The 17,060-nt window shown below is 34.5% G+C and overlaps 1 protein-coding gene across 3 annotated transcripts in view; it reads left to right on the top strand.

Annotated features, from left to right (window-relative positions):
• MED4 (mediator complex subunit 4) overlaps positions 1 to 15,896 on the top strand; it is a 30,266-nt gene extending 14,370 nt beyond the window's left edge. Inside the window, exons 3-8 of one of the 3 annotated variants that reach the window (XM_044668226.1) lie at positions 4,179 to 4,223; positions 6,494 to 6,664; positions 9,888 to 9,945; positions 11,932 to 12,018; positions 13,756 to 13,887; positions 15,493 to 15,896. In XM_044668226.1, the coding sequence (XP_044524161.1) occupies positions 4,179 to 4,223; positions 6,494 to 6,664; positions 9,888 to 9,945; positions 11,932 to 12,018; positions 13,756 to 13,887; positions 15,493 to 15,665 (666 nt within the window). In that variant the 3' untranslated portion in view covers positions 15,666 to 15,896. The remainder of the gene's footprint in view (positions 1 to 4,178; positions 4,224 to 6,493; positions 6,665 to 9,887; positions 9,946 to 11,931; positions 12,019 to 13,755; positions 13,888 to 15,492) is intronic. The other 2 variants (XM_044668227.1, XM_044668228.1) reach the window with 2 other exon arrangements.
• Positions 15,897 to 17,060: the final 1,164 nt, after the last annotated feature.

Raw genomic sequence — 17,060 nt, 5'->3', positions numbered from 1 at the left:
AAATATTTAACTTGCTTTTAAAATTAAAAACAGAGAGAATGAAACTATAATTTTCAATTTAACCAACATTAAGCATCTGCTGAGAGGTATTGTGATATAATGTATGGCTTCAAAGCCAGGGAGACCTGGGTTCAGGTTCTTCCTCTAGCAGATAAAGGCTATTGCCTCACAGTGCCCTTAGGAGCTTTTATAAGTTATAGAACAGGAAGTGACTGAGATTGGTATGATTTCCTCACCAAGCAATTCCTTACACCACTGAGGTCCTAGATTCAGTACCTACCTAAGTATCCATTTGTCAGCACCTTGTATTACAGGAAATAGAGATAAATTATCTCTACCATCACAGAATATGTAGTATAGCAGGGTACTTTGACATAAAAATAATTACATTGCCAAAAATATGGATGAGATGCAAATAAAGTGCTATGTCAGAGGGGCCAAGGCTACCTTGATTCCTTGAGGGATGTTGGGGAAGGCTTTCTGAAAGAACAGCTTGTCTTTAAATGGAGGATAGAAATTCAACTGGCAGAGATGAGCAAAATATAATTTTCTTATGTACTGCTAAAATTGGCAATGTTTGGCAGTCATGTGAACTGTGATGAGTTGAAAGAGGGAATGGACATAGTAGAAATCACAGAATTCATCCACCACTGCTTTTGGTGAATAATTCATAAAATGTTTTTAGTCACCAAATCATTCCTTCTGTAACTTTTCTCCTTATTGTATAAACTCTATACTCTTATTATAATGCTCTTTGAATTTCATTTCCTTTTTTCTCTCCACAAGCTAAATTAGATGCTATAGTTAAAAATTATGAAGTAAAAATTAAAATAAAAAATGAAGGGGAAAGCAGGAGAGGAGAGGCCACACAAAGTCTTTTGCCAGCTCACCTCCTTTTCCCTGTCCTCACTGAGATGAGGATATTCATTAGATAATGCTGAAACTTTCAGTTATTTGAACAGTTTCATTTGCTGAACTTTATGGCATGCATGACAAGAGCTAGAAAGAAAGCTTGCCATAAGCAGGATGAAATTAACCTGAAGGTAAGGAATTCTCCATCCTTGCTAATAGACTCTATTTAAAATAAAGTATTATCTATGTTATAGGAAGATTTTTGAAGAATTTTCACAACAATAATAATAACTTCAACTTATGTAGTACTTTTTTTCCTCTGATGGCAAAGCATTTTAAGGTATGTATGATACTTATTTTCTCTCATGGCCTTAAAGATTCTCGGTAAGTAGCAGAGCTGAAAAGTCATGTTTCTTGATTTCTGGCTATTGATATAACTGGACAATATTAGACATAAATTGTAATAGAATTTTTACATAGAGATGTTAATTTTTTCTACAAAAAATTAAAGGAATCTCCCAAAATTATATAATGGTGGTGTCATTTTAAGATATGCTTAAGCCAAAATATATCATCATGGAAAGGAAAATGCCCTCCAGTCCTCAAACAACTTTTTTTTTAAATCATTGGAATAAAAATCATCTTGGAAATATAATTTCTAGTTACATAATTTTTGAGGACATATGTTTACAGTTACATTTTAGGAATACTATATACAAAGACTTGCAGTTTTGTCAATATGTATTCCCTCTGGCAGTCTGGAATGTAACCGCTTCATAGTCGTTACTATATATTTTTCCCAATTATACATAAAGAACATTTTTAATATTAGTTTTCTAAAATTTTGAGTTCCAAAATTTCCCCTTCCCTGAGACAATAAGCAGTTTGACAAAGGCTATACAGATTCAGTGGCCACAATTTCATTACACTGTGACCAGCTAGGAGTGGATAGAGCCTGGATTAAGCCTGGAGTCAGGAAGTTAGGAAGACCTGAATTCAAATATTGCCCTCAGACGCTTGCTTTGTCTTAGTTTCCTTGTTTATAAGTGGAGAAAATAATAACACCTATCTCCCAGGATTACTGTGAGGATAAAATGAGATAATATTTATAAAGTGTCTAGCACATAGTAGGCAACATTTCAATTTTAGCTGTTACTGTTATTATCCATCTTATAAATAGGACAGCAGTAAGCCTATATACAAAGACTTTCGAGGTTGGATAGGGCTTCCATTCCAATGTTCATGTTTTGCTGATATAGCCTTTGAAAGAAGCAAACAAGCATTTATTAATTACCTACTGTAGCAGCTAGGTGGCACAGTGGATAGAGTGCCAAGCCTGGAGTTAGGAAGACTTATCTTCCTGATTTCAAATATGGCTTTATATACTTAGTAGCAGGATGATCCTGAGAAAGTCATTTACCTTTGCCTCAGTTTCCTTGTCTGTAAAAGAAAGCCAGCAAATTGCTCCATTCTCTGCTAAGAAAACTTCAAATGGAGTAACGAAGAGTCATAAGCAACCGAAACAATTGAACAACTGTGTATCAGACAATGTACCAAATAAATGTTTTACAAACATCCCATTTGATCCTCACAACTCTCCTGGGAGGTAGATGCTGTTATTATTTATAGTTGAGGAAACTGAGGCAGATAGAGGTTAATTACCCAGAATCACACAGATAGTGTCTAAGGCTAGATATGAACTATTTTCTACTGTGCTGCCTAGCTTACCAACTAGGCAGAAAATTAAAGAGTTACTTACCACTGTGCCACAGTTAGCCTTCAGAATAGGACTCCAGTAGAAGTATAGATTGATTTTAAGAAAACTTCAAAAATAGATGATAACAGACTTTACTAGGAGAATCAATGAGTCTCTTCTCTAGAGGGTATAAAAAAAAAACCTATTCAATACTAATAGCTAGCATTTAAATTATACTATAAAGTTTAAGGCACTTTATTAATATTATTTCATTTTATCCTTACAACAACCCTTAGAGGAAGATGCTATTATTATTCCCATCTTACAGATGATGAAACAGAGGTAAAGAGATGCTAAGTGACTTGTCCCAGAGTCACATTGCTAATAAGTGTCTGAAGTAGAATTTGAACTCAGACCTTCCTGACTCCCAAGTCCAGTGTGCTGTCTACACCTGGGTCTTTGTATGATGCTTTTAGTTGTATTTCTAAAACAACTAATAAAATTCATTTAGCATCTGAAAAATGTATGGTTTCAAGTGTGCAAGCTAGAATTTCCTCATTTGACATAACATTTTGTTATCTGTCTATGGAAATGGGAAATAACAGATCTTATTGGTCTTATAGGTGCTTATATTTAGAGGATTATAGAATGTTAGAATTGTAAAGGAGCTCAGAGATCTTCTGCAGCCTCCTTATTTTACAGATAGGAAAAGCAGAGCTAAAAGTATAAATATTTTTAAAAGACAAAAGGAAAGGAAAGTATAGTTAGAAAAGAAGATTCATTTTTTTAATCAGAATATTGTAAGTGTTAGAATAAATCTCAGAGTATCACTTTCCTCTATCTGAGATCTAGTTAGTAACTTTCATGTAGCAGCAGGCAGTAAACAAGACTGCATTTAAAAACACTCTAACACAATTTCCCTGTTGATAAGAGATAGATTCGAATTGTGGTTCCAAGATATACAATTCTTAGTTGCCCAAAGAAGGTGACATCATGAAAAGGACTTGATGGATGTAGTATTGAAGATAATGAATAGAACTTCAAAATTTATTTCATTCAGTGCATTTCCTTAGTGCAGTTACAAAATTAAACTGGGGGAAAAAAAACCCAACAAAATAATCTAATGATTCTGTAAACTTAAATCCTCTCTTAGACACATAAAAACCTGTGGGTTTTTTTTTTTTTCAATTAGGAAATTGTGCCACTTTGGCAGAACCAGACGATAGATGATCTTAAGTCTTAGAGAGTTGCCTCAGGCACAGAGAAGTTAAATGTCTTGTCCATGGAGCCCCAGTTCTGACTCCCAAGTCCAGTATGCTTTCTGCTGGAACTATTCAGCACACCACTATTGAGATCCTAGTAGTCAAATATTTGTATACCCATTTGTACATGCACATTTATTGGAAATGTGTTTAAATGTTATTGAATATAATGGCTTTTTGAAAGCTTATTGACTATCATTTTTTTTAAAAGCCAGAAAGACCTTAGAGATCATCTAATTTAACCTCCTTATTTTCTTCTTTGGTTTTTATTTTCTTCTTATTATGAACTTAATTATCGACAAATACAAACATTTCAATATACCTAGAAGAATTAAAAAGAGGATTCTTTAAACCACTTTATATTACAGATGAAGAATCTAAGGCTCAGAAAGTTTTCCACAGTGGCACAACAGGTTAGTCACAGTACTGGAATTAGAATAATTCATTGTTCTTTGAACTGAACCCACAAACCTAATTTGGGCTGTCTTGATTTTCTTTAGAAGTGTTCCAAATCCAATAAATTCACTTTATAAAAGTTATGGAAGAGACATGAAGCAATAAGTGCTGTCTTGTTAACTAGAAACCAAGTAAATGGCAAGGTAAATAGAGTGCTGGGCCTAGAATCAAGAAGTCTTGAATTCAAATTCTATTTCAGTCACTAGCTGTGACCGTGGGGCTTAACCTGTTTACCTCAGTTTCCTCATCTGTAAAATGGGGATAATAATCGCATATACACTTCTGAGTTGTTGCAAGGATCAAATGAGATAATATTTGTAAAGCACTCAGCATAGTGCCTGGCACAAAGTAGGCACTATGTAAATATTTTACTTCATTTTGTCAATAATAACTTAAAATTATATTTATAAAAATTGAGGTCCAGATCCCTCCTAATTGGAAAGTGATTTGAAATGATGCATTTTGAAATGACATTTTAGAGGGTCACTAGTTTTGACTGGAAGCAATTTATCATTGTATGGTTTTTTAATCCTGTTTCAAACTCCCAAGTTACTCTTTAAAATGAGTAGAGACAAAAATAGAAACTGTAGTCATTCATATTTAGCCCATTTCCCACCCTCCTAGCCTTGCCTTTTAAAAAATTTGCACAAAACCCAAGTAAAGTGTATAATCATTTTCTTAGTACTGGGATCAAAAACTATGGTTTAGATGAGGCCTTAGGAATTACAAAGAACTTTCTCTCTCCCTTTCTCTCTCTCGACATACACACACACATATATTTTTTTAACATTCATTTTTAAATTTTGAGTTCCAAATTCTCTCCCTCTCCCCACTCCCTCCACCCATCCATTTAGAAGGCAAGCAGTATGAAACTCATCACAATATGTGAAGTCATCTAAAACATATTTCCCTATTAGCCATATTGCAAAAAAAGGCAAGAAAAAATTTTTTTACGTTTCAATCTGCACTCACTTCATCATGTCTCTTTGGAGGTGGACAGCATTTCTCATCATGAATTCTTTGGGAATTATTGTGGATTGTTATATTGATCAGAGTAGCAAAGTTTTTCACAGTTGGTCATCATTACAGTATTGCTATTACTGTATATAATGTTCTCCTGGGTTCTGTTCACTTCACTTTGCATCAGTTCATATAAGTCTTCCCAAGTTTTTCTGAAACCATTCTTTTTGTCATTTTTTACAGCACACTATTATTCCATCACACTCATATACCACATCTTGTTCAGCCATTCCCCAGTTGATGGGTGTCCCCTAGATTTCCAGATCTTTGTTGCCACAAAAAGAGATGCTCTAATTATTTTTTGTACATACAGGTCCTTTTCCTTTTTCTTTGATCTCTTTGGAATTTCACCATACTTTTATAGCTTTTATAAAAGGTTCACTCATTCTTCTCAACAAGTGGATGTGACTATTTTGTAGACTATTAAAATTTCGAGAGAGCGCTAGAAGGTGTCAGATGATTTAGTTTGTTAAAAATACATAGGTTACCATATTGAGAATAGGGGGAAATCAATTCTTTGGCAGGTAGTATAATTTTATTTGATTAAAAAACCTTTATTAACAAAATAATATAACAACAATAATAATAAATGCTTCAAGGACAAATTTTAAAAGTAGAATTAAGATTGATTTTTTTCCCCCCAAAGGAAGCTGCCCCAAACAGAAAAAAAGGAAGGGAGCTGTCCCAGAGCGCATTTATTCATTGGATTTTAACTGCAATTAAAAGATGTTATCTCATGACTTTCACCTCTGGTTTTAAAAATGCTGCATTTCAAAAAGTAATAAATTAAATAGATAGTTGTGATGATGGTCATTATATAACATTTAATAAAGAAACTAAAAGAATAGTTAATTAAAATGAATAAAATTTTTATTTGAAAGAATTGCACAATAGCTTCAATAATCTATATATTTTGTTCATCAATATTGTATTATTATCTTTCAGTATATACCAGTTTTGTTTTTCTTATATGGAGTATAGAGTCATTTGGTGTAGTTTATTTCTATACCAATATGATATGATGTCTCATCTTTAGTATCTACCTTTACTCAGGGCTTGTAGAAAAGGGACATTTTATAATTTCAAGACAATACAACAAGTAGTTTTAAAGTACAGAAATTACAATACAACAAAATCAATAACACATTTGTTTGGGATATGACTTTTGATAATATGATACTTGATTAAACCAAATATTTTCTGACAGATTATAGAGTTGTTAATTCATAGAGATGGGGAGTTTCAAGAACTAATGAAATTGGCACTTGAACAAGGAAAAGTACATCATGAAATGCAACTACTAGAAAAAGAAGTAGAGAAGAGAGATAGTGACATTCAACAATTACAGAAACAGCTGAAGGAAGCAGAGCAGATATTGGTAAGTTGCTAGATGAAGAATCTTCATAGTAGAATGTAAAGTTGTATGACCCCTCCTAAGCTTTGTCCAACAATTCCAAAAAATTAAGATCCTGAAATAATCAGTTTTCTAAATCTAGAAAGAATAGATGCTTAGCTGAGAGAAAAGATTAGCCTGGATTAGAGATAAAGATAGAGAGAATTCCAGATAGAGGAAATTTCCAAGATAAATTTACTCCCTGCAATAATACCCCAAAGGTCAGACTTCCAGGGTCTTCAGTCCTGGGAAACACAGCCATGAACCCTTTGAGAAGGCCTCTGAGTAGTAGAAATAGCTCTCACAAATCCCATTCATTAAAGCCAATTTGCATTAATGCTCTTTTTTTTAAAAAATGGTTTCTTAGCTCACATCAGCTTGGAAGTACTGAAGTAGAAGGGAAGTGAAACATTTCTACTATTAGGCATGCTGAAATTAATGGCCTGTTACGGACAGCAGTCATGAAAGGTTGAGACAACAAAACTAAAAAGATACAGATTCAGAAAAGCACAATATCCTGGGACCCCATAATGTTGTATTAAACATACCCCAGTAATATCCAGTGATATTGTTAAACTACAGCACAGTATAACAATGTTCATAATCATGATCCTGATTTATCAAGAAAAGATTAAATTTCATTTAATATACTCTAAGAAGGCAAAGAAATATATAGTGTGTTTTAGAAATGTCTATTAAAAAGTGGTTAAAATTTTAGTTGACAGTTAAAATCAGCATCATTTCTAAGGAAGGTATCTTTAATATATAATGCTTCATCCCTTCATGGTATAAAATAAATGAGGTAGCAGATTACAGGTACAAGGTCCAGTTTTGTCCAGTATAGAAGATATCTGCCTTAGGTTATTTTCTCTAGTCTCAATCTCTTTAGCTACTGTAGCCTTCCTTTGGGGCAAAGAGACTTGAAGAAGAGGACTCCCAGGTTCTCCTTTCTCTTTCTTTTGGAGAGCTGGAAAAGCAGGAAGAAGGGATTGGTGAGTAGAACATGAAATTGGGTGGCTGTGACAGGTTATCCAAAGAGTTTAGACTGATCCTGTCTTGTGTTAAAGGCATGAGCCTCCATGCCAGGGACCAACAGTTTTAGGCTAGTGAGAACTGAACCAAGGAATAGATCAGAATCTTCTATTTTCTCTACCAGAGTAATGGGCAAGCTTGCCATTTTATTACTTATAATTAAGATCTCATTTACCTACTAGAAAAAAAATCCCATTGGCTTGCAGAAATGCTGGGCTCTGTGTAAATGTAATAAAAGTCTTATAGAGGAGGGTAGCTAGATGGTCCAGTGGATTAAGAGGCAGGACCTAGAGATGGAAGGTCCTCAGTTCAAATCTGGAATCAGACATGTTCCTGTTGTGTGACCCTGGGAAAGTCACTTAACCCCCATTGTCTAGCTCTTACCATTCTGCCTTAGAACCAGTATGCAGTAAGATGAAAGGTATGGATTTAAAAGAATTTTATAGAGAACAAAGAAGGGAAGGAACACTATTCTAGAGAGAGGAAAAGTATATCAGTGGGAGGTAATTTGGAGGCTGGAACTCTTAGGGCAATATTGTGGTTTATCCCTAGGAACATCTGAATCCTGATTATACATGGCAGTCTTGTACATTTTAATAGAGCTAGCTCTCCCCTTTCTTTGCCCTAATTGCTTCAGTCCCCTAATTAGCCCCAATTCTTCAAAACTTTCCTCTTTCTATAATAAGCATTTTCATCTCATCTTCTATTTCTGTCTATCTGTATGCTTAAGTATACTGTTAGAAATTTTTGCAAGCCAGTGGGATTTTATTTTAGGTAAAGATTGATAAATAATTTTAACTTGCCCACCTGGCAAACCTAAAGGGAGAAAGAAACCTTGCTAGAGGAAGTGTAAAAGGGTCCTGATCTGTCCCTTGAGCCTTCAAGCTTTAAACTTCAGTCTCTTCTTCCTACTTTTCTGGTTCTCCAAAGGGAGGAGCAGGATAAGCATGGTAGTCCCCTACCTTAAGTTTCTTTGGCCCAAGACCAACTTCTTACCTTTTTTTGCTATCCTTGGGATGGGGTTAAAATTGTTTTTCTTAACTTTCTTAGCCCTTGAAGAAGTAAGATCCTTCTTGGTTGGCACAGCTCCTAAGTTCTGAGCAAAACTTCCCTCCAAGTGATGTCTTGATGCCTCGCACACTCTTTCTTTCTCCTTGAATTCAGCAGTTAGAAATTTTCCTGAACTGAAATGGGTCTATTAACTTCCCAGATTTTTATCCTCCTGCATCTGTTAGCTAACTTAATCCTAGATTCTTTATGCCCTCTGACTCATTTGTTTTTCTTCATTGAAATTTGTCTCCAGACTTCATCCACTCCATAATTTATACCAACTCCATAATTTTTGTAATTTACATCAACTTCATAATTCCTTTTATTTAATTTTTCTATCTAATGCTAACTCATAATAACATAAGAGAAGTCCCATTAATTTGAGATAAGTATAAATTAAAGCCAGAAGTGGCTTTATTTATTGATTTATATGATAAACATTTAAAATTGGAAGACAGAATCCATAAGTATTATAGTAATTTCATTAGCTTTATGCCTATAGTATACCTTGAAATATTTTTCTCATGGATTACATGATTGAAATTTAAAAATATGTATTTGGATGGACAAACTAGTTCAGAAATATATCTTGTACATGAAAGAAATCCTTGCTTTGTCCTGGTTGTCTGTTAAATATCTTGAACCCTGATGAATATTAGTATATGATGTGGAGAAGAATCAAGTGGACTTTTCTTGCACGTAAGTTGTCAATATTACCCATTTGTTTGAACCTTTTGCATGCTATAAAGTTAGTGTCAGTGTTCTTGAATTCCAAAATGAATATTTTTTAAGTCTTACTTAGCTCAGGCAGTAGTTATTTATAAAAAGAGCTATAATCTAGAAATGGAGTCCTTAAACTAATAAATTATTATTTTTTTATAATAGAAATGCAAACAGCACATTAGTTCTTAAATATTTTCTTGAATTTTTTGCAGGTTGACTCTATGATACTTAGATGCTTTAGATATTTAGAAAGTTATATTTAGATATTAGAAAGTTATAAGTATTCTAAGTGTTCCATATTTAGCCCATAGGATTAAATGATTAATAGATTTTTCAAATGTTGAACCAAGAAGTAAAACTAATATGGTTGTAAATAAGATGTCTTTTTCTTTATTTAAATTAGGCAACAGCTGTTTATCAAGCAAAAGAAAAACTCAAATCCATAGATAAAGCAAGAAAAGGTTAGTACTATGAGAAACTGGTCTAGATAAAATGTACTTGCCTTCTTCATTAGAATGTAGATAATCAGGAGTCAGGATTGTTTTCAGTCTTTGTACTTGTATCCCTAGAACCCAGCACTGTATCTGGCACATGTAAGCACTTGATACTTGTACATTGATTGTCAAGGAAATTTTATATATATATATATACACTCACAGAGAGAGAGGTATATAACAGTAATATATATAGTGATATATGTATATAACAGTAATAGTTATATGTGTGTGTGTGTATTTGTTTGATCTTGTTAAAATGTGCTTTAGATGCTGAAAATGCTTTTCTGGGTTTATAAAATGTTATTGTGTAAATATTTAAGAACTTTTAAATCTTTATTGATCAGTTTTCCTTATTTTGAAATCTCTCTACAATATTGAGTTCAGCTTATTTTACTTTCAGTTTAATATAGTATATTGAGTGCCCTTATACAGTAAGGCCTCCATATCTACAAGGGATATGTTATAAGACCCAACCATGGATGGCTGAAACTAGAGATAAAAGAGAATACTTGCTAACTGCAGGTAAATGAAGCAGCAGATTCTGTAATACTAGCACCACTGCTCTTGCATTTTGAGGCCATTATTACAGTAAATAATGGCTTTCTTAAACAAAGGAATTTATAATGCTACAATAAATGTGATCAGTGAGAACACTCGGGGCAAACTGGAGGGAAAGTTTCTTATGAGAGTTTATGCATGGGGTACAAAGGGAAATGAATCCTGTACTGGGCAGGCTGACTTCACTGTCCTATAGCCTATACTCCTTTGGCAGGCAGTTTGAAACTTAAGAACATTTTTATTTTCTGTAATCCCTTTCTCTTCCTCCCCTTTTTTTCCATTTTTTCCCCTGTGGTTAATTTTGGGTACTATATCAATCTGACACTGAATCATTGGATATGGGAGCATTACTGCTGCATTTGGTTGGTCTTACAATAGGCCTTGTGAAAATATAGAGGTGTAGCATAAGATGTTGTTTTCGTAAGTTCTTTATAAGGAGATTATAGTTTAGTTATAGAGATACACTCAAGAAGCAGTTAAATGCTAGCTCAAGGTAGCATCAGACCAACTGCAAAAATGAATGGTACAAAGATAAGTAAACTATAAATTCAGAGAAGGGAAGATTAGTTTGGTCTTTTATGAAGGCTTCAAGGAAAAAGTGACTCTTTAGGGCTAGACCTCAAATAAACAGCAAGAGGAAGGGGGTGGGTGAGTGGGGGGAGTTGTCTTCCAGGCAAGAAAATAACACAAACAGAGGTAATGTGCTATTGGAAATATTGGGGTCCTTAAACTACATCTCCCATGAACCTGCTGACTTCCTGTCATTACACAATGACACAGAAGGATAAAACTGAGGGGCTGGCATTTCACTTCCTCTTTGCTTCCTATCCAGCATGGTGGTAGCAGGCAATGGTGTACTTTTTAAGCAGCATGGCATGTGGCTTTATTTTTCTAGTGGCTACTGATAAATCCTACAAAACCATAATATTTTTAAAGTTATCTTTTTATATTCATTTTATTTTTTACAGCATATAGACCCAAATGAGGATGACTTGTTTATTGAATGATGGTTGATGACTTGAAATTGGCCTTGGGTTTATGTTCTTGTTTCTGCAGTCAAATCTCTCTGTCTGTCTCTTGCAGTGCTTCTCATTCAAATGTCAGTATCAGTTGCATGTTGGGGATATAAACAAAACCAAAACTGTCCTTGACCCTCAAAGAACTTTCATTGTATTAACATTCTGTATTACCTTTTGTTAGGCAGTGTAAGAGTGTTTGCTCGCTTTGAGTCAAGTTAATATAAAACACTTGCAGATATTAGAAATACTAAAGTATAGAAAGTATCAAGCCTCTTATATTTCCTTACTTTTGATAAACTCAAGTAGTAAGATTGAAAATATCCTTTTATGAGATCAGGTATCAGAGAAAATATGAGATATTTTCTTTTTTCAGGCGCCATCTCTTCTGAAGAAATAATTAAGTATGCACATAGGATTAGTGCAAGTAATGCGGTGTGTGCCCCACTAACATGGGTTCCAGGTAAAAAAAAAAAACAGATTTTTCTTTTTTACTAAATATTTGTGTTTTGGATAATTTTCACAAGACTTAAATAAAAATAGGAAGGTAGATTAAAGTGCAATGTATACATTTATCCCAGAAAATAACTTCAACAACAGTTTCTCATTTTAAGCCTCTTATTATAATAGTCACATGGAAGATAATGTTTTGCAAATTTGTTTGGCATATATAGAACACTGATTTTTCCTTATAATAAAATCTAATTATATGGAGACCTTCTTTCTAGAATTTATACTCCTAGAGTAGCTTTAGAACTGGAAATAGTGAGAAAACTACCCCTTTGGTGTTAAAGAGAGCTTCCTCATAGCACCCACCAAGGAACTCAGTTCAGAAAAATGTCCATGAAGAGGCAGACATCTAGCAGTGAAACTCTGAATTGTGAGCAACAAACATGAGATTCACCCAGTGATCTTAAACAAAAGCTAAGGGAAGATCAGTGGTAATCAGCCAGGGATAGTCATTCATTAGTAATTGTTGCTGGGTGAGGAAGCAGGGTTAGGATCTGATATTTTTAAAAATAATTTTCCTACCTTCCAATGTCACTTCATTAATTTAACTTATAAGTCTGGGTGATTGTGGTATGAAGCCTTATTACAAAGGAAATTCTATGAAAAAGTTGATCTATCACAGAAACACTATATAAAACATTAGATCACATAACATTAAAGATTTTTTTTTAAAACTGCACACGTTCTTCAATTCTATTTTAAGTTTTTTGTTGGGGTATCTTATGGTTCATTTGTATACCTGTAAAATTTCAAACAAGTAGCTGGAAACATTTTAAAATCAATTTTGTTGATATAAACCAGATTCCAAAATAAAAATTAAGCTTCATCTTCCACATCCTGGGTCTTTTAAAAATGGTTTAACTGGCTCTTTTTTCCATTGGTTTAGTTTGTGGGCCTGCATACATACTCATGTCCATTCAGTAAGCCATATCTTGGAAATGTTCTCAATTTTAAGCCATATTTTGGAAACATTATTGATTTTAAAATCCCCTTTCTGGGTTTAGTTGAATGATTTAGAATTGATAAAAAAAAACACTGTCAAAAAAAAAGGCTAGGATTTAGTTGGGTATGATTCTTTATGAGTATATTGCCACTATTTCTGAATGGGGGAGGGCAGTGATTAGAAGCACATTCTTTGGAGACTCTTGAGATGGGATTAAAAGGATACTAATAATGATATATTTATCATAGAAGTATCCTTTGAAAAGCAAAACTAAGCTAGGAGCAGGTAAAGAAGGAGGATTTAGATGCCCCATAGCACTTTCTGTTTCTTAAGGCACTATATTGTGATAGTAATATAATGAATGAAATTATCATTATCTTGCCTCAGACAAGCTAGAAGTTGTAAAATTATTTCACTCCATTGTTTACAATTTCCCTTTAGTAGTGTCTCCAAAAATAGTATTGTTTTTTAAATTGCTATCCAGGGATGAGCATATTACTTAACATGCCAACTTCTTTAGAGGAAAAGTAGAAATAAACAGGAAGCATGGGAATGACTTTTTAAGAGTTAAATGTGTTTTTACTTTTAGATATCTTGAGATAGTGATTTTCAGTGACATATATCCATTGACCAGATGAGTTACATATCACAGATTTCAAACTATTTTGAATGCCTTTCTAAGTAAAACAAGATGTATGGTGTTTATTTTTTAACATGATTAAAATAAAAACTATTTTTCATTTTAAGGGGACCCACGGAGACCATACCCAACTGATTTAGAGATGAGAAGTGGATTGTTGGGTCAAATGAATAATCCATCCACTAATGGTGTGAATGGCCATTTACCAGGAGATGCACTTGCAGCAGGCAGGTTGCCAGGTAATATTTATTGTTGACATTTTTTGAACAGATCAGTTTTTCAAAGCGAAAACATTAACATGTGTAAAGAGCAGAGATAAAAAGAGAACCAAACCAAGAAAACTCTAACATTCCTCAGGTTTTAATTATAGTGGAAATCATTATCATTATTTTTTTTTTAAACCCTTACCTTCCATCTTGGAGTCAATAGTATTGGCTCCAAGGCAGAAGAGTGGTAAGGGCTAGGCAATGGGGGCCAAGTGATTTACCTAGGGTCACACAGCTGGGACGTGTCTGAGGCCAGATTTGAACCTAGTCTCTAGGCCTGGATCTCAATCCACTGAGTTATCCAGCTGCCCCCCCATTATCATTAATTTGCAGCAAAGTGGGCAGGGGAGGCAACATATAGGTGTTAGAGTTGGAGAGTTGGGGAAGGAGTTGGTTTCCTGACAAGAAGCAAAGGATCTAATGGCAGTTTGGAAGGTAAAGATAAAAAGGGTTATTTTCTTACCCAGAAATCACTTGGTCTTAGATTTAAGAATCAACCAGCGATGCAAATTCTCATGTGAGGCTGGATGTTTCTTTTATGTTTATATATACATGCACAGAAACATGGATATATTCTATGGCATTTGGTAGTTTTTGAAGATATCTGTAATGTTTTACCTTAGACTTTACTTTTCTAAGCTAAACAATAAGAGTTTCTTCAAATATTTCTCCTTCAACATGTAAGCTAATACAGAAGGTATTAGATATTTTTCTTGCTCCACCAAATCCAAACCCTATAGTCAAATTTCCTGTTATAACCTTTTGTCAGTCCTCAGATACCAGAGATGTATCTTGGTTCTCAGTTTTTTAACAGTGTGATTCAATACCATTGTTACACATCTCTCATTCTATTAAACCTTGATTATTTTCAACGTATCTTTTATATACACTTCCTGTTTTTAAATCTCAACTTGAGAGCTATAGTTGGTTTCTTGACATTTCTTCCTTTTGTTCCTCATTGTGTAAGTTGACAATTATGATCATGGATTCATTTTTGGACTCTCATTCTTTCCAAGTCACATCCCTTTGTCAATTATTTAACCATGGGGCTATTCCTTTTCTTCTCTGCATCTTTAAAGTTTTTTTTCCTTCATGTTTTTGTATATACCCTTTTCTTATTATTAGCAGCTTCAAAGTGATCAGTCACTTTCTCCCCAGATCTCATGTCACTTCCATGTTGTCAACTGATTCATTCCTGTTGATCAGAGAAGTATCTCTAGAAAAGCAGCTGCCCTCATTGCTGCCTTTACTTTCTAAATTATAGTGATGTACCCTATTCCTGACATTTTATCATACTAGGAATGCTTGATCCAGATGTAAAAATCTGGAACTTGTTTGAAAATTCTTTAGTTTAGCTAAAAGTCAGGCATTATATTTTCACAAGTGTGGTTTTATCATGTGAATCATTTCATATGACATCTCTTTGGGCAACATATTCCCAGCTGTTAGACGTTATAAATATTAAATTTTTGGTTTTTTTTCTGTCATGTTTTCAGTTTTTTTTTTAATTGTAAATAGTTTTTGTTGGTAAAAAGAAGTTAGACAAACCAGATTAAAATGAAACTTTTCCCCCCCCAGATGTTCTTGCTCCACAATACCCATGGCAGTCAAGTGATATGTCGGTTAACATGTTACCTCCAAATCACAGCAACGACTTTATGCTGGAACCTCCTGGACACAACAAGGAAAATGAAGATGACGTAGAAGTTATGTCAACAGACTCCTCAAGTAGCAGCAGCGACTCTGATTAAGAACCATACCAGAGAAAAATGTACTTCATATGACCAAGAAGTACTGTTTCCTTAGCAGAAACAAGCATGCAAAACCAAAAACATGTAACTGTGTACTGTGTAAATGTTCAGCATGTTCAGAACCACTGTGGACTTTCATTTGATAAATCAAAATCATTTCATTTGATAATCAAAATCATGATTTCAGATCCATCCCACCAGAACAAAGTTAAATAAATTATTTAAATGGTTGGTGTGGCTTTTGTTATTGGAGAAAACTTTTCAATTTTCTGTAGGATATACCTTAAGAGCTATCTTTTCCAGGTCTGTTCCTGTAATTATATTGGATTAATGCAACTGGTTTGGGGCTATAGAGAAATGAATGAATGACATGTATTTTGCTAACAGTTCTGCTATTCCTGGAATGCACAGAGTAAATAGATCAGTGAGCATATTACATGTTTTAAAGATATAACTCTTTTGCTTGAAAATTGGATTTCATTAATAGCTCAGGATATAATAATGAAGTGAGGTTTCATATGTCAGATATCTTTCATAATTACTGTGTAGAGTGAAATTCTGAGGGGGCTTGTATCCCCAAAATCACTCTAATGAGCAGATAGGAGACTTGATGCTGGCAGAGTTCAAGTGACTTTATTCAGAGGCGTTGGCGGGGGTGGGGAGTGGTATAGAGTGAGGAACACTACCTAGGTTTAGACAGCATCCTCAGAAAGGGGGGGGCGGGGCCAAGGGCCAGTATTCTCACAAAGGGAGGCCAGGGGTAGGGGTGGGGGTGGAGTGCTAACGTGAGGAAATATTGATGAGGCATAGCCCCGAGAGAGAGGTTCCACAGTGTGAGGTCTCAGAAAGAGTGGGCACCAATGTCTAGATTAACTGTGGTTATTAAAAATGATTAAGGCAGATACTAAAAGAGAGAATAGTATTTTAATAAAAGTCATACTGATAGAGATAAAATCTTTAGACCACCGCCTGTATTCAAACTCCCGCCTCAGCCATTTTTACCTTTTCGTACCTTTGCTTGCCCAGGTAGCTAAAGAGGAAGTTCAAAATCACTTCCCCCTATTTAAAACCATCCCTCACCTTGAATACGTAATCCAAAACAGGAAACCTTTTGGGGATCACGGGAAATGTAGTTCCAAGTATCCCAAGTGATTTTAAATAACACATTACCCCCCCTGAGATCCATTGAAAAAGACTGGTCTTTTTCAGTGGATCTTAAACCAAAAGAAAAGAGAACAAAAACTAGCCGGATTGACAAAAAAACACTTTGGGGCAGTCCCCTATTGGCATAAGAGTGTCCATTCAAAATAGATGCATTCAGAGATTTTGAGACTTCCGGTTAAGATGGCGGCAGAGTAAGGAGCAGCTGCTCGATCTCTCCTGACCGAACCACAC

Source organism: Gracilinanus agilis, chromosome 3, assembly GCF_016433145.1.
Source record: "Gracilinanus agilis isolate LMUSP501 chromosome 3, AgileGrace, whole genome shotgun sequence".
Lineage (NCBI taxonomy): Eukaryota > Metazoa > Chordata > Mammalia > Didelphimorphia > Didelphidae > Gracilinanus > Gracilinanus agilis.
This window is presented reverse-complemented; position numbering and strand designations above follow the sequence as displayed.